The sequence below is a fragment of the Bubalus kerabau genome, chromosome 18, assembly GCF_029407905.1.
Source record: "Bubalus kerabau isolate K-KA32 ecotype Philippines breed swamp buffalo chromosome 18, PCC_UOA_SB_1v2, whole genome shotgun sequence".
Lineage (NCBI taxonomy): Eukaryota > Metazoa > Chordata > Mammalia > Artiodactyla > Bovidae > Bubalus > Bubalus kerabau.
Window position 1 is genome coordinate 65,898,642 of NC_073641.1, and position 25,104 is coordinate 65,923,745.

The following is a 25,104-nucleotide window of genomic DNA, read 5'->3' on the forward strand; positions in this document are numbered from 1 at the left end:
CCAACAGACCTGTTTGATTAATTAACCTACTCCGTGTTTTTTTTTTTTAATCTGTTATTTTTCTTCTTGCTTTGTTACATTTTTTCCAGTATTTACCAAATATCCGTGTACCTAAATATCACCTGAGATAGTCATTCAAAATGAAATTTCCTCTGCCCCTTCTTCCAGCTCATCTGAACCAGGGGCCTGGAGTGTGGTCCCAGAGTGTGAGCTTTTAACAGACAGCTAGTCTGCAGACACTCCTGTGGGAAGGACCATCCAACCATTGTGCTCCTTTTGCTGTTATATTAAAAAAAAAAAAAAAAAAAAAATCTCTGCATTTTTCTTTCTGCTGGAGGTAGGGCAAAGAAGAATAAACCTAGCAGAATAGTTCCTTATTTAGTTAATATAGTCTTCCCATTTCCCATATTCCCTGAATGATAAAAATTAACCAGCCTTTGAGTGTATGTGTGTGTTACAAGTCTTGAGTGTTGAGAGTTTTCTCATAGTCAGTCCCACATGGGTTCCATCAGAATTTATTAGTTCACATTGTTGCTCTTCATTCATCGAATATTTATAGAACCTACTTTGTGCCAAGAAGTATCTTAGGCAAGGGGAAATGAAGACGCAGCAGAGTGTCTACCTGGTAAAGACTTTAGGTCCTAGGGCATAGGTTGGCAAGCTAAGATCCTTGGGTTGGCCTCTTACTTTTGTAAATAAAGTTTTATTGGCACACAGCCACACCCATTCATTTGCACATCGCTTATGGCTGCTTTCCAGCTTTCACTGCAGAGATGAGTAGTTTCCACAGGGCCACAAAGGTGAAGTGTTTGCTAATTAGCCCATGAAATATTTTCCTGACTCCTGGCCTGATGAGTATGGGGAACAGGAATGGTTATGTTCTCCAGGGAGGCCTGAATAAAGAGCCTTGAAAACACCAAGAGGAAAGAAAGGTGAAATGGGTGTACTGAGAAGTTGCTTTTTCAGTTGGCCTTAAAGGTCTTCCAGGAGGATCATAGAACAAGGAACTCAGATGCTGAGGAGGCTGACAGGAGCTCGCCTTGACTGGACCTGTTAGTGACTGAGAGGAGGGGTAGGCATAGGTGAGGCTGGGGCTTTAGGTTATGGAGGAGTGGGGATTTCATCCTGTAAACCTGTGTTTTCAATTGCGGCAGTCAGTAGGGTGGTCTGAGAAAGCTCTCAAGAATGCTGATAGCCAGGCCTCTCCTCAGAACATTTGAATTAGACTTTCTAAAAGTAATGTTGGAATTTTGATTTAATCAAGCTTCTGGTAATCTGCTGGCCTGGCAGACTTGGCAGACCTACGCTAAAGACAGTAGGAGCTCAGGATATTTCTAAAGCTGCATATTTATAAGTTCTGATTCATACTAGAAAGATTCTTCCACTATACCATGTGCAGAATGCACTAGAGTTTGGAGGTACAGACGGGGATCTGGGTCAAGTGACAGTAGAGAGAATTTAAACTTAGTCAGTGATAGTGCAAATGGAGATAAGTCAGATTTGAGACATCTTTGAGTTGATGGTGATTGATGGCCAATCGTGATAGGTGGCTGAGAACAAGGATCAAAGATAAGATTTGGGATTGTGGTTTGAAACTGTGCTTGTTGTAATACCGTCAACTGGAACTGAGCATTTGAGAAATGAATTAGAGTTCTTCTATTATGTGAGATACATGAAAAAGATCTCAGGTTTTACTAACTCTGAGATAACCCAGAAAAGTAGTATATATGGAGATAATTTGAAGAGTGAATATTCCTAGGAAAGTATAGGTTAAAGGAATCATAAGATAATACAGTTGGTAGTTTTTCAAGGAAAAATGATCTCTATTAATTGAAAAATGGAAAGGAACAAATCAAATACCCAGTGGACCAGAAAAGCAGAAGTCATGAGTTAAATTTAGAGCAATAAATCATGATCTTTAATCTTCAAAGCACTTAATAGTGCAAAGAACATAATAAAATTTAAATTGGGCTTACCTGGTGGCTCCATTGGTAAAGAATCCACCAGCAATGCGGGAGACCTGAGTTCAATTCCTGGATTGGGAAGATCCCCTGGAGGAAGGCATGAGAGCCCACTCCAGTATTCTTTCCTGGAGAATCCTCATGGACAGAGGAGCCTAGTGGGCTATGGTCCATGGGGTCGCAAAAAATCAGACATGACTGAAAGACCAGGAACAAAATTTAAACTACTAATATTTTGTTGACAGTATTGATTAATAACTTTGTCCCTAAATATGCTTATGGGAAAAAGATTTTCCTGATTTCATATCTCTGGAATTTACTAACCACTGAAAATCCATCTCTGTTATTTGATTCTACTTGCAAAATAGTAAGAGGTTTCCATCTACTTCTGTGCCTTTTAATATTGGTATTTAAATATATAAGAGTACTATTAATGTGGTTTAATTTTGGTTTTGATGCATTCTTTGGAACTTTTTAAATAGTAATCAAGACTTTCAATGGGTTTGAAATGGACTTTTTTAGGATAGGTAATGAGATAAACCAGTATAATTTTGGGATAGTGAGTACTAGACACATATGGTATTATAATAATGTAATAATAATAATAAAATCAGAATTACTTATAATATTCTATAGCTGAAAGTACATGTATTTATTATTTTTCAAAGAGTGTTGGAAAAATTCTGACTGAAGAGGTAGCTCATAATATGATGGTATTATACATTTGTCACCATATTGCAAAATATATTAGCAAAGTGAAAAAAAGTCAGTGTTTAAAACTGTGATCTAAATGTGATCCCACTATTTATAAATTGGTAATATTAAAGCTGAATTAGACTCCCAAAAACTTATGAGAAAAGTACATTGAAAAGATATTTTTGGAGTGGTTAAAGTAACAGAATATAAAAGCTCCTGAAATTTGTTTAGAATCAATCAGCATAATGAAAATCCTAGGTATAGCAATTATAGATAGGTTGGTGAACTATGTGAGTTGGTTACATGCTGAAATCAAATCTTCATATTCTTAAAATTTTGATGTGATTGAAATATTAAATATTTACATGTAGATAATGAAAATAATTTTCTGAAAACACTTTGTGCTTTAAGAGATATAGATACTACTTTTCTTTAGCTTCAAAGTCACACATTTATTATATTTTAATCTTTAAGTCTGTCTCTGCAACTATAAATCCAGGTGTTATGTAAGAAGTCACAGTGTCAGCCTCTAAGCCAGTGGAATATTGACAAGAGTTAGGATGGAATCGTGCATTAATGGGAAATCACAGAACAGGAGAAGCCGGCTTAGGTACAGGTGAGACTAGTTTCACTCTCAGATTTACCCAAATGGTCCCCGTTTATATGCAGTGGGTATTTTGTTTTCAGATTGTTTCATCATCAGCAGTGGTCTGAACTTTAATAAACAACAGACATGGTGACGCTAGTGGTAAAGAACCCGCCAGCCAATGCAGAAGACAAGAGATGCGGGTTCGATCCCTGGGTCGAGATCTTCTGGAGGAGGGCATAGCAGCTCACTCCAGTATTCTTGCCTGGAGAATCCCATGGACAGAGGAGCCTGGCGGGCTTCAATCCATGGGGTCACACAGAGTAGGACACGACTGAAGCGACTTAGCATGCACACGTGTACTTTTCTATCACTGTTGTTTAAACTGTTGTTGTTTTTTTTTTATATATATATAGATTTCCTTGCTTTTCTGTAAGTAAATCAAGATTTGCTTGATTTTCATAGTGCAAAGTATAAGTCTACCTTTCTTAATTATTCAGTCTTAAGCTCCTCAGTTATAAGCAAGCCTCTAACCTAAATGTTCAATAAGAACCTGAAATTATTTCCTTTGATTTTATAACTATATTCATCGGAGACCAATTGAGTTATTCTAAGCAAATGTCATTTTAAAACACCTGTGTCTTTCATAATTAATGGAGGTCAGAGTTAAGTTTTATGGTGTCTCTAGATAAAATGAATCATTTAGTTAATATGCTCATGAAGGCTCAACCTTTTCTTTAATGCTGGCTGAATTTTATTACTTTACATGAAGACACAAATGAACTTCTTCTATTAAGGCCCTGGCTGCTCCCTCAGAGAATATATTGTTGTGCTTAGTGATTTGTTTCTAATAGGCCACTGGGGTATGTGATGGGAGGTGGGAATCAGTTATTCATTCCTATAATCAGTCAGAAAGAAATACACTCTGGTCAAGAGGGAGACCATACACTCAGATATTTAGTGGGGGAAGGATGGAGGAGCTTAAGAACTGTCAGTCTGTGTCTGTCAAATTCAATGGCTTTGGGATTTGAATTATTCAGCTTACTGGATCTATGTATTCCTCATCTATCACTCTTAAAAGTAATACAGTTATTACATTTGAATGCACATATCAAATTTTATTCCATACCTTTGATAAAGAGTAAGTTCAAACCAAGGGAAAAAATCCCATAGTTTTATTGGCTATGGCTGTAAAATTGAACCTTTACAGCCTTGTTAAACCCTTGCTTTGTACTTCTGTAATGAGAGGTGGGACATGGCAATAGAGACCAGCTCCCCTAAGCTATGTAACTAATATGCTCTTAGAATTCGATCTCTTAACCTCCTGCAGCACTGCCTTCTCCCTGCAGAATGACGATATTCCTCATTACTACCTATTTACATCGGGGGGTGTTAGGAAGATTAATGAGGCCACTTAAATGCTTTGGGTTGCTCAAAGCACTGCCCCAATAGAGAATCTGACCTTATGTGAAACATTTGGTTAGTATTCCCTGCTGGCTGGGAGCCAGAAGCATTATTCCTTCTTGCTGGAAACGTTGGTAGCCTTTCTCTTGAACTTCACATACATTGTTTCCCCTTCTCTGCATGCTCTCACTTGCGAGATAAAGTGATTGCCTCTTCCATAAAGCCCTGGAGAGCAGCCTCTTGCAGGGGACCATAGATCTTACTTTAGTGCCTGACTGACCCAACATCTGGGAGTATCCATTTTTATATTCCCTTTAGAAGATTTTCTTTCTTTTTGTAACCTTTAACTTCATAGGTCATTCACCTGAACTGTGATGGATCAAGCTGTCATAGGAGATTTCTGGTCCTTCATGTTGCTAGCTGTACTGGAATTTTTCCAACAGCAGAAAAACACACTTGGAATTATACTTGGAACCAAATACTTTGATGAAAGTGTTTTGAGAATGGTAGAATCCACACCATGTTTTTGTCAGAGTCAGGTTCCAGGGAGGTGATTAGGGAATTCCACACATTTTTCATGTATATTTCATCTTTTACAATTTAAAAAAAATTGTTGAAAATCATGATAGATAAAGTGAACACTAAAATGTATAATACTATGTATTTCTAATATGGAAAGGTCTAGCAAGGCATTAAATTGTCCATGGGTTTCTGTAGACATCGTCATGTATTAAACAAATATTTGAAAACATTTGCCAACTCTTTCTCACAAAAATCAAACAAGTTAAAAAAAAAGGCAACAAAAATGCAACCAGCCAACCAACACAAAAAGAGACCATAATTAAACTTTGAGGCTATTCAAAATTATAGATAACTCTGATAATGCCAAATTAAAAAATGTTCAAATCAACTTAGTCAACTGACTTTATGATTAACAGGTATTACATATAAGTAAACTATTGAATACATTTTCTTACCTCTTTTGTGTGCTGAAATTTCATTTAAGATTATTGAAGTATGGTATTCAGTTGCAGATAATAAAAATACACCTGAAAAGTGTTAGGAATTTATTGAACTATGTCATAATAACAATTATTTCATTGGATGGTCATATGATTATCCAACTCTGTTGCTCATGTTTTATCTCTAAAAAAGGTCACAATCTTTTAGGAATCTGTGTTAAGCAAATTGACAGATTGTATAGTTTTGCTCTCTCATTTCACAAAGGATGGAACTGGGGCACTCTTAAAATAAGTATGGTTAGGAAGTTTCAGGAATAATTCATGTGAAATTAAGAGGGAGACAAGTCACCATGTAATGAGTCAGACCTGTGGGATTAAGATTTTCTCTTAATGGGGAGACATATGTCCCAGGCAGATCACAGTCCCAGAGGTGAAACTCATTTACCTACAACTGAAAGCTTGTCACGAGTAGTGCCAAGACTTGAATTATCTCAGAAACATTTGTAAATGCACCTGTGGATGAACAATGATGACATGGAATAATTGTACTGTAAGAATGACTCCTCTGTATGTGCGTGTTTGCTGTCAGTTAAATTGGAAAGAGGACACTGCATGACTGATTGGTGAGGCTGTTTGGCACAAAGGCGTTCAGTTCAGTTCAGTTGCTCAGTCATGTCCGAGTCTTTGCGACCCCATGAATTGCCGCACGCCAGGCCTCCCTGTCTATCACCAACTCCTGGAGTTCATCCAAACTCACATCCATCGAGTCAGTGATGCCATCCAACCATCTCATCCTCTGTCATCCCCTTTCCTTCTGCCCCCAATCCCTCCCAGCATCAGAGTCTTTTCCAATGGGTCAACTCTTTGCATGAGGTGGCCAGAGTATTGGAGTTTCAGCTTTAGCATCATTCCTTCCAAAGAACACCCAGGACTGATCTCCTTTAGAATGGACTGGTGGGATCTCCTTGCAGTCCAAGGGACTCTCAAGAGTTTTCTCCAACACCACAGTTCAAAAGCATCAATTCTTCCGCGCTCAGCTTTCTTCACAGTCCAACTCTCACATCCATACATGACCACAGGAAAAACCATAGCCTTGACTAGACAGACCTTTGTTGGCAAAGTAATGTCTCTGCTTTTTAATATGCTATCTAGATTGGTCATAACTTTCCTTCCAAGGAGTAAGCGTCTTTTAATTTCATGGCTGCAGTCACCATCTGCAGTGATTTTGGAGCCCAAAAAAATAAAGTCTGACACCATTTCCACTGTTTCCCCATCTATTTCCCGTGAAGTGATGGGACCAGATGCCATGATCTTCATTTTCTGAATGTTGAGCTTTAAGCCAACTTTTTCACTCTCCACTTTCACTTTCATCAAGAGGCTTTTGAGATCCTCTTCACTTTCTGCCATAAGCGTGGTGTCATCTGCATATCCGAGGTCATTGATATTTCTCCCTTGATTCCAGCTTGTGCTTCTTCCAGCCCAGGGTTTCTCATGATGTATTCTGCATATAAGTTAAATAAGCAGGGTGACAATATACAGCCTTGATGTACTCCTTTTCCTATTTGGAACCAGTCTGTTGTTCCATGTCCAGTTCTAACTGTTGCTTCCTGACCTGAATATAGGTTTCTCAAGAGGCAGGTCAGGTGGTCTGGTATTCCCATCTCTTGAAGAATTTTCCATAGTTTATTGTGATCCACACAGTCAAAGGCTTTGGCATAGTCAATAAAGCATAAATAGATGTTTTTCTGGAGGGACAGCAAAGTGAGGAGTCCTGGTTCTAATCATAGGTGTTTCTCTGAATCTTAATAATCTTGGATAAATCAGACTGCGCCCCTTACTTTGCAGAAATGTCCAGAAGAAAATCAAGGGGGTATATATTCTCTAATGAGAACCCAGCTCCACCATTCCTGGGCTTTATGATTATTTTTTAGGTCAAAACTGCAGATTCATGTTGATGTATGGCAAAACCAATACAATATTGTAAAGTAATTAGCCTCTAATTAAAATAAATAAATTTAAATTAGAAAAAAAAAACTTGAGAATTGGTTTAAAAAAATCACTATTTGCATCTTGTAACCCAGAAAACATCAAAGGAAAAGTTCAGATTTTTGGTGCTTTACTTCATTAAGGTTTGAGGCATGGTGATAGTAATGATCGTGATGGTATCTCATACTTCCCTAGTAAGCCTGCCCCTCTTCTCTGTCCTGTCTTTTCACCTGTGCCGTACTGATTGATTACTGATGAGATGCTTGTGAGGGTACCATAGTTCTCAGTTATCTCGGGAAGGAAGAGCAAATGGTTGAAATCCACTGGTAAGCCCGTTAAACACTGCTGAGACGTGGGGCAGATGTGGCCAGTGCAGCTGGATTTGACTGAAGAGATGCAGACTGAGAGTGTGCCATGTTTGCCATCGTCAATCAATGTCTTCCTACCTTGGTCCATTTGAGCTGCTATTACGAAACACCACAGACTGGGTAGCTTATAAATAACAGAGATTTATGTCTCACGGTTCTGGGGGTTGGCAGTCCAAGATCAGTATACCAGCCCTGTGGGGTTCTTGTAAGGGTTCTCTTCTAGTTTGCAGACAGCTGATTTTTCACGTGTCCTCACATGGTGGAAGGGGGAGGCAGCTCTCTGGAGCTGCTTTGGTCTGGGCATTAACCCCATCCATGAGGGCCCCACCCTCATGAACAAATCACCCCACCTCTTAGTACCATCACCTTTGAGGGTTGGATTTCAACGTATGAATTTTGGGGAGACACACACATTCAGACCATAACATTTCCCCCATGAACAACACCTGAAACGGCACCCAGGGTTTTCAGAGAGAATGCTCACACCTCCTTCAACCCTCACCATGAGGAGAAAGACGACTGTGAACTTTACTGTCCAATTTTCCTATTCATAGCTCTACAGAGCATCACAAACACTACCACCGTCTTTCCTCAATGGTATGAAGCCTTCCAGCTCTTCCTCAGTGTATGAACGGCCTTTCTAGAAAGTTCTCAGAGACAGCACTGTAGTGTGGGTATTCATCCTTGTATGCGTGTATGTGTGTGGGACAGAGGAGGAAAAAGAAAGAGAGGGAGAAAGAGGTGGCCTTGCAATATCATCAAAGCTCTCAAGAAATTCACTGAGGAAGAATACAAATAGCTTCTTTATTGGAAACATTTGCAGGAAAAAAAATTTTTTTTTTCTTAAAAGAGCCAATGAGCTTGAAAGAGTGTGACCACTGGGTCCCAGAACAAGGACCAGATAAACAATGTTGTCTTCTTTTCCAAAAGCCCAGTGGTGCCACCACCATCCCCCTCTGACAACAATCCCATCACCAGAACACAGAGATAATCACACCTGCTTATGCCTGAAACCTGCCTTTGCTGGAAGGCAGAAATGCTCTTTCCTTCTCCATACAATGGAGAAAATGCTGAGAATTTCAACATGTCTGGAAATGTTAATATTTTCCATAAACTACCTAGAAGGAGTTACTGGTAATTAAGTGCTGGTCAGACACCATTCTGTTTCCTTTTAATTTAAACCTCAAAGCAATATCAGCAAGGAGATGGGACTATTAACTCCATGTTATAGATGAAAAGTTGGAAGCACAGTGTGCCCAGCTTCCCTCCCCGTGTAGTTTGGTGACAGAACTTTGGCCTTTGCACAAGTATCCTCGGCAACACTGCATTCTGTCGTGGAGGGACAGTGACTTCTGGCAACTTCCTGCATCCAGAAAGCCCATGACGAAACCAGCCTGGGGGTAGGGAACCATGGTGCTCACAAGAGGCTGTGAGTGCATCATGGCCAGTAATTGCCTCTGGTGCCTCTTGTAAGCCCCTCATCTGAAAGATTTATCTCTGGGTAGGTAAGAAAGTGAAAGTAAAGTCAGTAACTCATGTCCGACTCTTTGGGACCACATAGACTGTAGCCTACCAGGCTCCTCCATCCATGAGACTTTCCAAGCAAGAGTACTGGGGTGGGTTGCCATTTCCTTCTCCAGGGGATCTTCCTGACCCAGGGATCAAACCTGATTCTCCTGCATTTTAGGCAGACGCTTTACCGTCTGAAACACCAGGGATGCCCTGGGTAGGTATAGATTTCTAATTTCTCCTAGAAGCACTGTTTCACATCAGGTGAGACCTTGGCAGCTCTTTGTATACTAGCCAGACTTCAGTGGTGCTTCCCTTGGCAGCCTGACTACACTCCTCCATACCTGCACTGAATTCATCTTCCTTCCCCTGCAGGAGGTTGTTTTCTGTTGGAGATCTTGCCTGTCCATGGTGCTGGACTACATAGAAGTAGTCCAGCTTCCACATTCCCTCTTCAAAGGCATCCTCAGTTCTGTGTAGTAATAGTATTAGTCCTTCAGTTGTAGCCAACTCTTTGCAATCCCATGAACTGTAGTCCACCAGGCTCCTCTGTCCATGGAATTCTCCAGGCAATAATACTGGAGTGGGTTGCCATTCCTTCCTCCAGAGGATCTTCCTGACCCAGTGATTAAACCCAGGTCTCCTGCACTGCAGGCAGATTCTTTACCAGCTGAGCCACCAGGGAAGTCCTCTGTAGACAGCTATGATTTGACTGTAAGAAAAGAGATGGGGAGTGTTCCCTCAATGGCTCTGTGGTGGAGGTGCCATGTATCATGCACTTTATTGAGCTGGCCAAAATGGAAAAACCTGAATAAATTTTTTGGCCACCTCCATATTTCAGGGGCTGAATTGGAGGCACAGAATGACCATAGTGAGCATGCCATTGTAGTGGTGGGAGATGGTGGAATACAGGGAGAAGCGATTTCCAACATACAGGGTGGCGGCACCCTTCCCATGGAGGGGGGGCACACTGTGAGAAACCTGAGTGCCCCGGGGGCAAGGGCTGGTCCTCCTGAGACCACCCGGAAACTGAACTAAGTCCCCTTCTTCCTCCAGCAGTGTCCACCTACATGTTTCTGGAGCTGGAACCTTCCCTGTTGTTTGTGCCTGCCGTCTGCATCCCCACCATAGGGATGTTTCTTGGTTCTCTCAGGGCCGTGCCCATGGCCTGTTGTGTCTGTCCGTTGTCACTTCTTTTGGGACAGCATGCTCACTTCGAACATCTGCCCACCTCCACAAGAGAGTGAAAATCATTTACATTTGTTTCTTGCTGGTGTTGGGAGAATTGGTATTCTCTTAGTATTTTCCTGCCTTTGACTGCCCTATTATGACAGTATCCTCAGCTTCTCGGAGACCCCTCCCTGCACACAAGCATTCTTGAGGTCTGCTCTCCACTCTGTGTCAATTTCTCCCTGCCATCACAGTTCACCCCTGGGCTGAACGTCCATCCATCTCTGGGGTGCTGCTTCTGCTGCCCCAGCTTCTCATCTGCATGATGTTAAGATGTTCTTTCATGACTTAAGTTGGAGACCAATCCATTGTTTCTAAATGCTACAGCAATATGATCCAGTCTCATGCGGCCGTATCTCCATTTTCCCCTTTGCTCTGCTGATATCTCTTGCATATTTCATTGTTCTTCCTCTTTATTGTTGAAAGCTGATCATTTCCTTTTCTCTGATTCCCTGTTTCATGCTTAGACAGCCAGAGTTGACCCTTTCAAACCCTTGATGGCAGATAGACAAGCTCATGCTTCTGAAATTATCGCTCACAGAATCCGTCCAGCGAGGTAGACAGCTATAATACTCAGACCATTGGTGAATTCAAAACCTGGATGTATTTTAATTATAAAACATGGTGAATACAGGTGACCTATCAGGATGAAGACTCATGAAGAGTGGTTTTGTATAGTTTTGCTGAACTTAAACTTAGTTTCAGAATTGAATACCCACGTCCTTTCATCTGAATGGAATTCCGTGAATTCAGAGAGCTTGTTAGTAATTTAGACTTACCTTAGTTTCCACCTCCTTATTCCTTAGCTTTCTCTCCAATCTCAAATGTGTGTTTCTGTTGACTTACTGAATGTCTCTTTGAAATCTGAGTTCCAAGGAAAACTGTTACACAGTCTTAGCAGGAGATTGCTTTGGAAGCCAAAAATCATTGTTGCTGTTTTTTTTCCCTTGTTCTCATATTGTTTTATGAACTGCAATTTTTTTAGATCTATTAACAATGAAACTGTTCTCTTTTTGTATTTTGTAGAAACTACCTCTTCAGGTTACAGCTGGAGGATTTGTCTCTGATCCAGGTAGGTGCAATTTATTTTTCTTGAGCTTTTGTTTTCCATCTTAATTAGCTCTGTGTTTAAGGGGATGAAGATAGATGTACATGAAGGTATAAATCAAGTCAGAGGAGGTGTTCCTTTCCTCAGAAGGTCAGGCCATGGAACTCTTGGCTGACCTATTAGATAGGAGTCCTCACCTGCTTTAATTCCCAACCAGCCCTCTTCCTTCTGAGCAGCCTCTTTTCCTTTCATGGAATCATCCTGACTTACTCTATATCAAACGAGAGCTAATTCAATGGATATTATTTCCTCAATGTTAGGGAATGACCTTTCCCCTCTAGTTAATCATTGATTATTCAGTTTGATTCATCCAGCCATCATATTATCAAAATCAGCTCCCTTAGAAAAACATCTCTGTTTCTTCTTTATTATTTGCAATTAAAAATATATAAGTATATGGCTTAAAACCACATATGATGAAGAATTAGTGGTGATAAATAAAAATGCAGTTTACCTACTTTCTTTCTTTCTTTTTTTTTTTTTTGTGGTTTGGAGGAGGAACCTGAAATGCTTAAGTCTGAACAGTGTGTATTTTAGGAGCAGATCTGAATCATAAAGACCCTTTCAGTCTTTAGCAGTCTGTTGGAGAAGGACAGGGTCATGGCATAAATATCTCCTCTACCAAGATTCTGGAACTCCCCGTGAAGCACAGAATCCTTGGGCTGTATATAGTTGGGAAAAATTCTTTAACCACCCTCATGTACTGGAGTTCTAAGAAGTGATTGGCAAAAAATTCATGTTATTTTCTTCTCTTTGTGCTGCTGGTATTTGTGAACATTCAGGAAACTTTAGAGTTAGGATTTAATATGAGATTTAAGTTTTATTTACCAGTACCTTAACATAAGCCAACCCCCACAAGAAAACTAATATCTGTAAACACTTTAAAGACCCATAGAGCTGGGTTTGTTATCTAGTTTCGTGACTCCCAGCAATTGTGGACTTCCTCATCTGGAGAATAGCCACAAAACAATACCCACTGTCATTGCTGGAATTAAATGAAGTAGTGCATGCACAAGGGGTAAGGCATAGTCATTTGGTAACAAATGCCAATTGCTATTGTTTTTTGAAAGTGATGACAATAAATAATAACTTTTTAAATCATTTTATCACAGTGGACAATGCATCATCTCTCTACTGCAATTTGATGTATAACTAAAATCTTTGAGTTGATCATTAATGAAATTATGAATGTATTAATAAGAAATGAGAATGATCAGCAGTTTAACCAAAATAGTATTTGATTTTAAATCGTCTTTTATAAAATATGTACATTATTCAATAGATAGGGTTATTCTCATTTTGATTCTCATGGTATAATATATTATTTGGCGTGTTGTATGTGCTGAAAAAGTGACTGTGTAGATCTGTGTGTGTACAGATATATATGTTTCCATATATATATTTGTTGATTTCCTAGTTCCCTAGCACCCTTGGCTAAGAAGGTCTAGAAGTATTGCCATTCCAATAGCAATGAGCACACTGAACAATATCTAATACTTGGTTTCTAAATATAATTATCCATTAAGAAAAGACAGGGCTTCTTAGAGAAGTAACTGATTATAGAATTTTGGCAGAGAAAGTCCCAGATAAGCCTGGAAGACTTTCTTGTTTCAGAAATTAAAGGATTATTCAAAGAATGATGAGAGCAAGTCAGAAGGATCTAAGAGCCAGCTTGATGTAGACTCACTGAAGAAATCTGGGACTGTTTGATTATTAAAATAATGATAGAATCAGATTATAGCACATTGAATTAACTAAGAATCCATGAGTAAATACTAACATAAAAATACACAAATGAGTAAACAAATAAGACAAAGGGACTGCTTATCCTTATTCTAAAATACTAATTCTAAAATATTTTTATTCTAAAAACTAAGAAATCATGAATGACTGATTTAATTAGGAAATTATCATTTGGCAATGATCACATGGAAAACTTGATTCAGGCAAAAATGATCAATGGATGCTAAATTTATGAGAGAGACTTTGATGATGACCAAGGTATCTATGTAGTCTCAGTCTTTACCTATAGAATGCTTATTAATTATAAGAGGAAAACTTGTGACTTGATCCTGAAGAAGCCTGGTCACTACTCTGATAACCAGCTAGTGAAGGTGCTTTCCTAGTAATGGGACACAGAGTTAGTGTAAGCTTCCTGATCAGATGCACGGAAAAGGCACAGCAAGATTTCCATATTACAGTCAAAAATTATAACCAGCTTCATCATGACGGACCATCACACAAACCAAACATGAAGTCCATTCTACAGAATGCTGATCTCTACTCTTCAAAAATCACCATCACCAAAGGCAAAACGAGCAACAAGAGCTATTCCATCCTAAAGAGAAAAAATACATATGTCACACAAATGAAACACTTGATTAAAATTGCATCGTGGAGCAGGAAATAAGTTTTTTCTTGCTATAAAGAACAGTACTGGGACAACTGGTGAAATTTTAATGTCTGGGTAGAAGATGGTAGGAATGTATTAATATTAATATCCTGACTTTGATAACTGTAATGTGGTTATGAAGGAGAAAGTCTTTGTTCTTTGGACAAACCTTCTGAGATAAGTAAGGGTAAAGTTTCATTTCTGAAACGTATTCTGATTTAAAAAGTTACCATATGTGTATATATATTACATTATTGTTGCTTAGACACTAAGTTGTGTCCAACTCTTCTGCTACCCCATGGACTGAAGTCTGCCAAGTTCCTCTGCCCATGAGATTCTCCAGGCAAGAATGCTGGAGTGGGTTACCATTTCCTCCCCCAGGGGAATCTTCCCAACCCAGGGATTGAACCCACGTCTCCTGCATTGGCAGGCAGATTCTTTACCACTGAGTTACCATGGAAGCCCATATATGGTGTATATACATGTATGTGTTTCTGTCTATATATGTTCACACACACATGCATGCATGTAGAGAAAAAGAATCGTAAAACAAATGTGATAAAATATCAATGGGGTAAGCTCTAGAAATCTCAGTGAAAGATTTATGAGAGTCCATTAGGCATTTCTTAAAAAAAAATCCACATAATTTCGAAAGAAATAATGCAAAAAATAAGGAGATGCATTTGTCGTTACCATGTGTATGATGTTATTTTAGGGACAAGGGAACTAACTGTACTTTCCCCATTTTGCTTCTTATTGTCATGACTGAGTTTTGGTGGAAATCAGGTTGAGGTTATTGATGAAATAAGCGTTTTTATAGAGGTTTGGGAAATTCATCAGCGTCACCACCTGGCAAGAGAGAGCGCGGTCTGCTGACACAGGGCCCAGCAGGAAGGCAGGGGCTTCCCTTGTGGAGGCTTTGACAACACAGCCCTCATCACAGATGTCAGACATGGCGTTGGGATCAGCACACACGGTGCGACCCTCCTCTGTCACGTTCTGTGGGTGTTTATGGTGCTCAGCTTACTGCAGCTTGGAGGCTTCTCTCTGGAAATTCTTCACGCAGACTTTTTTTCTTACACGTCTGCAGTTAAGTTGTCCTTTTGATTTCTATGAATATTTTATTTCAACTTAAATGACTATTTCCAAGGGTAACAATGGGCTTCCCTGGTTGGCTCAGTGGTAGAGAATCCACCTGCCAATGCAGGAGACATGGGTTAGATCCCTGGGTTGAAAGATCTCCTGGAGAAGGAAATGACAACTCACTCCAGTCTCTTGCCTGGAGAATCCCATGGACAGAGGAGCCTGATGGGTTACAGTCCATGGGCTTGCAAAAAGTTGGAGACAACTGAGGGACTAAAAAACAACAAGGGTAACAAAAAAGACTTGGCACGCTGATGAAGAAAGAGTTATGGTGCCCACAAGAGACACAATGTGATCCTCATGGACACTGTAAGGTTATCTGATGGTCACATTGAAACAAGTAATATGAAGCACTATTTTTAATTGAGGTATAGTTGTAGAATATATGTCAAGTGACCAACAGATTCATAACAGCTCACAATTTTTAAAGGTTATATTCCATTTATAGTTATTATAAAATATTGAATATATTACCTGTATTGTACAATATATCTTTGTAGCTTATTTATTTTAAACATAGTAGTCGGTACCTCTTAATCCCTTTGGGGGGAAATTATTTTTAATAATATATTTTACTTAATTCATTATAGCCCAAATATTATTTGAACATGCAGTGATTATAAAAAATAATGAGCTACATTTCTTTATTTTAATTGTATTAAGTCTTCAAAATCTGGTATGTGTTTCCCTCCTAGAGAATATATGGATTTGAAATAGCCACCATGCAAGAGTGGAAAAGCTCTTTCTGCCCAGTTGGACTGTGCCCTTTGAGATCACGAGGAGCAGTAGCATTTACGACTCCCATGCCTTCAGTTATGTTATAGAAATAGTATTTCCTCCAGGGACCACCTGGATTAATTGAATATTTTAGGCTATAAATTTTCTCCTTTCCTCTCTCTTCAAGAAAATAATTGCTTGAATGCTTGAATTAAGAAAATAATTGCTTACATGTGAGAAAATGAGGGAACAGAGCCCAGAAAGGAAAACAGTGGAGAGCATCAGGGCTGAGAATCAGTGACATTCCTTATTTAACACTAGACAAACCTTCATTTGATCTGGCTCCTCCCTGCCTGACAGGAGGGTCCACTTCCAGTTGGCACATGTCTTGGGATGTTTCCTTGGGTCTTGGAGTTACAGGTTGCTCAAAACTTCCCAGACTGGGGGCCACTTCCCAACTCTCAGCACCTACTTAGGTCCTCTTTCTCGTGAACGACTTTAACCCCTTCTCAATCTAGAAGAGGCCAACCCTCGGGTCTCACTGTAACTGTCACCTCTTTGTAACCCACCTTGAGTCTTTTTGGGCTGATACTCCTGGAATGTGTTTCATAACCTCAGCTTTTATTCTTAATGATTTTCTCTTGTCTCAGATTGAAATTCTCTCTGTGTTCTGTGGAGCATTTGATTTCTTTGGGTCTTCAGGATTGTATGAAAGTCGATCATTATATGTAGTCATCTGGCGGGTGATAGACTGGAGACAAATGTCTGTGAAAGTCTGCATCCCTTGATACTTGATAATATTCACTCTGCAACTTTTTAAGACTTTATCATTAGCAGGACATGGGTGAACTTCATATTTTTGTCCTTAAATTCAAGAGAAGGAAAGTAATGACATCCAGGGACTAGAGAAGTGCAGAATGCCTGCTGCAAGTCATGCTGAAATGCACATGTTCACGCTCCCACCCTACAGGAAAATTCTAGGACAGTATAATTAATTCCTGACTCCGACCCATTCCTTTCTTTTTACGTGCCAGCCACCTGGCTGCTCCATCTTACTCTGCACTTTTCTTCTTCCCCAAATTCTTCTGCTTAAATGCTGTTTTCAGATCAGTAATGAGAAAGCAGACATTCAACAAGGTTCCTTTCTTGAATTTCTATCTGGTGATTTTCACAGAGTTCCAGAGCCTCCCTCTGAATTCCTGATCCCTGAACTCAATGCGCTCATGTGTGTTCTGCAGTCAGCAGTTTCCAGCCCCCCCACCCCCCCACGGTAGCACTGTGAACACCCTTGGTGCATCCTCCCATCTCCCCTTCCCCACACCAGGGTGGTCCACACACAATGACTAGCTGGACCCAACACAGTGACTTGGCGGTCCAAACTTTCATTGTTTAATGAGGATTCCCGCTCTTGTTCCTGCCCAAGGGGTGAGGGATGGGTTGAAGATGCAATGCTGGTACATTCACAGAAATCAGAGCCTGTTATCCATCCACCATGGTCGGGCTTCGTGGTTCAGCTTGTGAAAATGTGTGGAAATCCACAAGTGAGAAAAATGGACTTCTGTAAAGTGGCTTCAGGATGAGAGAATGAACTGTGAGGTCAGGCTGCCTGATAAGCCTGATCCTGACTGCAGTCTGGAACTGGCATCAGCAGAACCTGAATCAGTTCTTTTTCCCCTTTTCTCTCTAACAAAGTCAAGACACCACTAGTGGGGTTTCTAAAGCAGCCAAAATTTGAGCAAGGATTGGGTTGGGACTCGATTACTATTACTCCCAGTGAACATTATCTGTTTGAGGTAAATCTCTTAACATCACTGCAAAAATATTCACCTATAAGTATACCATGAGCTAGAGTGGCTGTATCTGGAATATTTGTTGTGATTTTCAAATATGCATATCTTAAAGTATCAAAGCGAAAGACCCAGAGGAAACAAAACCTGTTTTTCATCAATGACTGGAGAATCAGATATTCATGTGACATAATTTATAAGGTCTTTCTGCCAGCAGCCTGTGATAAATCTCCTTGCAGCTCACCGTGTGCTGAAATGTAGCCTTTGCATCTTGGAAACCAGTCATGTTCAGGCACAGGGATGGAGGGCATGGAATTTCCCATCAGGCGTCTCTCCTACTTCTTGTCATAATAACAGATCCAACTCTTCAGCATCACTTTTTATTTCTTGCCTTGATCACAGCAGTTATTTTCTAAGAACAAAGCTTTCTGGAAAATGTAAAAACACAGCTGGCCTCAAGAGGAATTGACAGCGTTTGCCCATCTGGGGTTGTGCCTGGGATGGCCCGAGGTAGACGTGCACTGAGCAACCTCCTACGAACACTGAGACACCGCAGCTCGTTTAACCTCCATGTCTTCCTAACGTACTTTGGGGAAATAGCTCAAAATCCATTTTCATATTGCTTTGTTACTGAGGGAAAGGAATTCACAGCCTGTTTCTCACTCAAACCTGCTGGAATAAGCAGAAAAAATTGAAATCTGTGTTCCAATTTGCCACCTGCCTCGCTCTGGTTTCTAAATTGAAAACTATTAAGTCTCTGACGACCTGGTCAATATTGGTAGAGAATTCGCTCCAAAGTTAAGGTAAATGTTAACTTTGTTTCTTGTATATTTAGATTTGGGGAATTGCATTTCAACTCCAGTCAATTTCTAAGCCAGTATTTCTCAATTAGGGGCAGTTTTACCTGCTGGGAACATCAAGTTGTCAGCAGTGGAGGGGAAAGTGCTAGAGGCATCTAGTGGGTTAAGACCAGAGATGCTGCTAAACTTTCTGCAGTGCACAGGACAGCCCCTTGCTGCTCAACCAAGAATTCTCTGGCTCTAACTGCTAATAGCACCGAGGTTGGGAACCCTAGGTTAAGTGATCACTGCCTTGGCTTCTGTGTGTTTTGAGGAAGCCACTTTTCAAGTCTGCAATGTTAACATTATTGGATTAAATCTAGATCAGTGCTTGGGGAATTTTCCTCTTTAGAGTCTTTCATATATTTAACCAAACACATGCATGAGCCCTTGGTGGCATTTCTAAAGAAGCTGCTGTGGTTCTTGGGTTTAAATTGCTTCCTTTTATTAATATGAAATTAAATTTAAAAACAAATTGAGTCAATTTATAATATCAAAACCCTTTCTGATGGGTCATGACAATTTGATACAACTACCCTCTGTTGGAATTCTTCTGTATAATTTAAAGAATGATGTTTTAATTAATAATTTAGAATAACTATTCAAGTAAGATATTCACATTGATTAATGTTTTCAGTCTTGTCTTATATTTATATTGGACAAGGGAAGACTGGTCTCCCATGTGGTCCTTAAAAAGCGTGATTCTAAATTTTCTTTCTTTTCTGCCTTCCTTTGTCAAATACGTTCTTAAAATCATACTGCTGTAGAAGTGACTGGGATTTTAGCGATTAAAGCGCTTAGAGATCTTTATGATAAATTTTGAAGGCTCTGAAAATGAAAACTTGCCGATAGTGGTTAGGGTTCTATGGGAACATGGCCATGCCCATTTATTTGCATTTTCCAGCTCATGATTATCCTTAATAAATCTTATTGACACACAAACACACCCACTCCTTTGGATGTTTTCTATGGCTTCTAGATCAACTGGGTTGACCAGTTGTATCAGATACTGTCTAGGCTACAAAGCTAAAGTATTTATTATCTGACCCATTAAAGAAGTTTATCACCTATTATGGTACCAAACAGGTGGTACAGATGAAGATATCCGTTAAGTGTTTCCTGAATGGGTGAGTGAACACAGTATGATGTGCTGTTGTTCTTTGTTTTTGCTTTTTTTTTTTATTTTCCCAGACATTGTGTGGTTGATGTATTTATTTTGACTTCTTGGCCAAAAGTTTTCATGGTCCTTCCTAGACTGTGACCCATAGGTTGGCAACCCACAGTGTCTCCATTTGTCCCCAGATTCTTGTCTCTTCCTTCCACTCCCTTGGTAAACGTTTCCCATCAAGAGCTGTTTTATCTACCCTTTTATCCAAACACTTTACTCTCCTTTTCTCTTAAGTTCCTGGAGGATTTATAGTTTCTGGTGTATATTTTGTATAAAGTGAAGTGAAATCGCTCAGTTGTGTCTGACTCTCTGCGACCCCATGGGATTCTCTAGAATACTGGAGTGGGTAGCCTTTACCTTCTCCAGGAATCTTCCCAACCCAGGAATCAAACCAAGGTCTTTCGCATTGCAGGCAGATTCTTTACCAGTCAATAAGGACTAAGATTTTACTAGTTTCACAGGAAAGAGTCACATTGAATTCATGCTATTAACAAACAGCCCTTCTCTCCTAGTGTATAAGCATGCATCAGAAGTTTCTTACTTACATGATGACTGTCCAGGGCAGCGGCTGTGGGGACTCTGTTCTCTGCTGCCATCCAGGAGCCCAGGAGGTTCTGCTTGTGGTATCTCCAGGGCAGAAAGGGTGGAGGATGTTGCAGAGAAGATCTGCATGGCCCATGCCAGGAAGTGGCATGCTCCCTTCTGCCCAGTGGCCACTAGGTCACACAGCCTCAACCAACTTCAAGGAGGCTGGGATTATAATTTATCCATGTTCCCAGAAAAAAGCCAAAAACTGAGACCTTCAGACATCACCAGGCATTAGCATTTTCTCCCAGAAGGTGCTAGGAAAACAAGATTCGCACCTAGGGCTATGCTTCACTGATACTGTTTTCTGCCCCTGCCCCCCACCATTCCAGCCATTCTGATTTTCTACTGTACACACAGATTTATCCATGCCTCCAACATTTCTGTAACTAACAAAGCAGGGATATGTTGAACCAACCATTTAAACTCTTCAGACCTCAATTTTCTTGACGGTGCATTTGGAGAGGAGAGCTGGGGAGAAGAGTAGGCTGGATCGTCCCTGCAGTCCCTTTCAGCATTAAAATCTTAACGTGTGCCGTCCTGGTGCTGATTCTTCCTTCTGTCACTGCTTAAGTGACTCCTGGATTCCTCCTTTAAGGAAAACTTGCCCTGTAATGGGAAACCTGGCACTGTTCTTATTTGATGTAGCTTTACTGACTTAATGTCATGAGTTAATGATGATAACCGCAGCAGCAGGAATAGCAGACCGTGTTCACTGTGCCTTTCCTCCGTACTCAGCTCTTCACAAGCATCATCAGCTCAGTTTTGTTTTCCCAGTACCACTAAGGTGTAGTAGGTATTATTGTCAGTATTTTGCAGAGGAAGAGTTGAGTCTTGGAGAGTTCATGTGATTTAGCTAGGATGACCCAGCTGGTATATACCAGAACTACCGTTTGGATCTGGGTACATTGGGCTCCAGGCTTCCGAGGTAGCTCAGTAGATAAAGAACCCACCAGCACTTCAAGAGTTGTAGGGAATGTGGGTTCGATCCCTGGTCAGGAAGATCCTCTGGAGGAGGGCATGGCAACCCACTCCAGTATTTTTGCCTGGAGAATTCCATGGACAGAGGAGCCTGGTGGGCTACTGTCCATGGGGTCAGAGAGTCGGACACAAGTGAAGTGACTGAGCATGCATGCACGCACATTGGGTCCCAGATGACAGTCTCTTAATCACTGAAACATTATTGTACTCATTACAATGTGAGTAATGTTGCACCACCTGTGGTTGACCACTGGCCTACAGTAGACATAATTGTTCATTTATAATTATAATTTTTTACGTGGATTTAAGCCGAGTTCCCTGAAAGTCTGAGACAAGGATCCATATGCCTGTGCTTTATTGAGGTTATGTTCTCAGCACTTGGAGGATGAGGTATATGGCAGATAAAGAAACAAGACAAGCCTTTGCTCTCAGCTGGGGTCCAGCATCAGCCTGATTCCGGGGGAATTCCAAAGTATGGATGGAATCTCAGGAGGTCCCCTTTGAAGCAAGGGTTTGATGATTTATACAACTACCACCTTGTCCTTCAGTCTTTAGCAACAGGTTTTTGAGTTGGGTCGGGGTGGTGGTGGTGGTGAATCTCCTGGCAGAGTGGTGCTCATCAGCCAAAAGCAGTTCTCCAGAGATGGGGGTAGCCTGAGTCAGAAGCTGTCAACACTGCCAGCAGCCAGAGGAAGCTTCTCTGGCCTATGAGGAGAGCTGGATGGGGTGCCAGAGCACTCAGTGCAGAATGCATCACTCGGTATTTTAGGTGTCTTACTTCAGCTTCTTCTGATGTTCTAGACCCTGCCTATACCGACACTGGTCTCCATCCCCAAGGAAGCAAAATTTTTTTATATCCCTGAAAAAAATGTAGTACATACTTGATTATTGAATGCATTCTGTTGTGTTGTACATGCTGTGCTTTTTAATAATTCTCATATCCACTTCCAAATTTATGTTTCACTTGCAGCCTCAAAAACTAAATTGAAGATGCATGAATATTTTTCTTAGTCATGTGGATCATTTAGTTTCATGAAATGAGGTCAGGAAGTTTATGTAAGTCAATAGCAAACAGTCTGACAATCACAGGCTGCAGACAAATGGATGGGCCTGTTTCGTTTATCTAAAATGCATTTATATTTCTATTTCAGAAGTGGCCCCAGTATCTGACATAGCTACTGAATGATGAGCATGCTCAGAATTCTCTGATCTGCTTTCTTTTTCCTAATTTTGAGTGTCTCTCCCAAAAAGCTGACCCAAACAGATAAACTAATGTACCAGCAAAAGCCTTTGTTTCAAATTTAAGTAATGAGTTTTTTATTTAGGTGAGAGATTATACATTCTGGAAGCTGAAGTCTCTTAGTTTCCTAGGAGCCAAAGAAAAATAGTAAGGGAGAATGATAGATGAAAAAATGTGTCACTTTGGCCTACCATTTTCTGGATTGAATGGACTCAAATTCTTGGTGATTCTTTCACATGTGAGTGATTTGTCATCCTGAATTTGTTCAGTAACTGGGATGAAGTTGAGAAAGTAGCTGTGGATTGAGCTGTAATGGGCTCTACCTTGATTTAATATATGCCCATCAAACTCTCCTTTTGCTGCTCTCACATAGGTAACATTTTAGAGTCTATATAATACTTCTTCATTAGGTTACAATATTTAATCTATTTGCAGCATTTCTTACTAACCTGGAGGCTACTCATCCTCTTTCAAGGTACAGAATATGATATCTGTTAAGATTTTATGTGGGCTGATTGTACAGTTTAATGCTTGAGGTTCAACCCTACTGAACACTATTCATGTTTTGGGAGTAGTCACTCATTGAATACGTTTTCAGAAGGGAGAGAGGCAAGTTGCCCTATTATAATTCCTAGTAGAAGCAGTCTATTTAATGAGAAAATGAGTATAACTATGTATGGAATGTGTTAATATTTACAGGGCAAAGATCTTGTAAAGTCTTTTGCTGAAAAATTTTAATTATCATTTTAATAAAGGAATATTGAACTCAAAAGTAGTCTCAAAGTATAGCTACCCATTTCTGGTTTAAGAAGGTAGAGAGAACCCATGTAGTGATCTTCCATCCTTCAAAACATAGCATTTAAATGAAGGTAAAAGTACATAAATTCATAAATTCAAAGAATTCTAGAAATGCAAGCTTTTTTTGAGAAACAAAATTTTGGAAATTTGGAAAAATATAAGAACAGAGAAAACTGCAGTACAAAACATGATAAAAACTAATTACTTCAGATGAATCAGTAATAGTCCAGGGTACATAAGACATTAAAGAAATTTCAAATATTATAAACTGAAAATCAAGAAAATATTGTAGGTATTCAGTGAGAAATCAGACTGTACACTCAGGATCATTTCAGTCCTTTTCTGACATACGACCTTGAGAGTGTAAGATGTGCATTTTTAATGTTACAAGCCCGCAAGAACTAGTAAAATGAGAGCAAAGATAAAACTATCAGAGTTTTAGGAAGAGGCAAGCCTCTGGTAGATGAGTACTGCTCAGAAAGAGAAACCAACAGATATTTTAGCAAAGAGAAGTGTAGTCACAAATTAGAGACCTAACAGACCAAATAGACTTTAAAATAAAGACTATTACAAAAGACAAAGAGGGACACTACATAATGATCAAGGGATCAAGTCAAGAAAAAGATATAACAATTGCAACTATATATGTGCCCAGTATAGGAGCACCATGATACATAAGGCAAATGTTAACAAACACAAAAGGGGAAGTCAACAGTTAACATAATTAACACAATAATAGTGGGGGACTTTAACATCCCACTTACATCAATGGACAGGTCATTTAGACAGAAGATCAATAGAAAGCATAGACCTTAAATGACACATTAGACCAGATGGACTTAATTGATATTTATAGAGCATTCCATCTAAAAGCAGCAGAATACTCATTCTTTTTAAGTGCATCTGGAACATTCTCCAGGATAGATCACATGCTGGGCCTCAGTAAATTTAAGAAAATTGAAATCACATCAAACTTCCTTTTTGAGCACATTGCTACAGGGTACAAATCAACCACACACACACACACACACAAAGATGCAAACAATACAAACATGAAGTCTATACAATATGCTACTTAACAAGCAATGGATCACTGAAGAATAGGTTATGAGATCAAAGCACTCATGAATAGGATTAGTCACCTTATAAATGAGACCCCAGAGATCGCTTTCCTCTTCTATCATGTGAGGTTACAACACCATCTATGAACCAGGAATCTTGCCTTCACTGAACACCTAATCTGCCAGCACCTCATCTTGGACGTCTCAGCTCGTAGAACTGTGAGAAATAGATTCCTGTTCTTTATAAGCACCCAGTCATTGATATTTTGTTATACTAGTCCAAGCTAAGAAAAGGGGTAACCATTGTTACCTCCAAGAAGAATAAAATTGTTTTGAGAAGCGTATCTTACTCCATGGCACGTCTGCGAATGTGTGTGAGGGCACATCTGTGATGCTGTCATGGTCATGAATATGTAAACATTGGGTATCGAAGCAGAATTATAGCAAACCCGCAGTGAGGAAGGGGAGATGGAAGGATGTGTGTGTGTAGATGGGGGAGAGGGATAAGTTGGGGAAAAAAGGCACTAAATGATTTTTTTTTTAAGTTTTTATTTTTTTATTTTATTTTTTTTAAATTTTATTT

At 39.8% G+C, this 25,104-nt stretch overlaps 1 protein-coding gene across 2 annotated transcripts in view; it reads left to right on the plus strand.

The window, feature by feature from the left end:
- The window catches only part of SEMA5A (semaphorin 5A), a 570,854-nt gene that overhangs the window by 263,337 nt on the left and 282,413 nt on the right, over positions 1 to 25,104 (plus strand). For both annotated transcript variants that reach the window (XM_055554473.1, XM_055554474.1), the window contains exon 5: positions 11,729 to 11,774. In XM_055554473.1, coding sequence (XP_055410448.1) covers positions 11,729 to 11,774 — 46 coding nt within the window. The remainder of the gene's footprint in view (positions 1 to 11,728; positions 11,775 to 25,104) is intronic.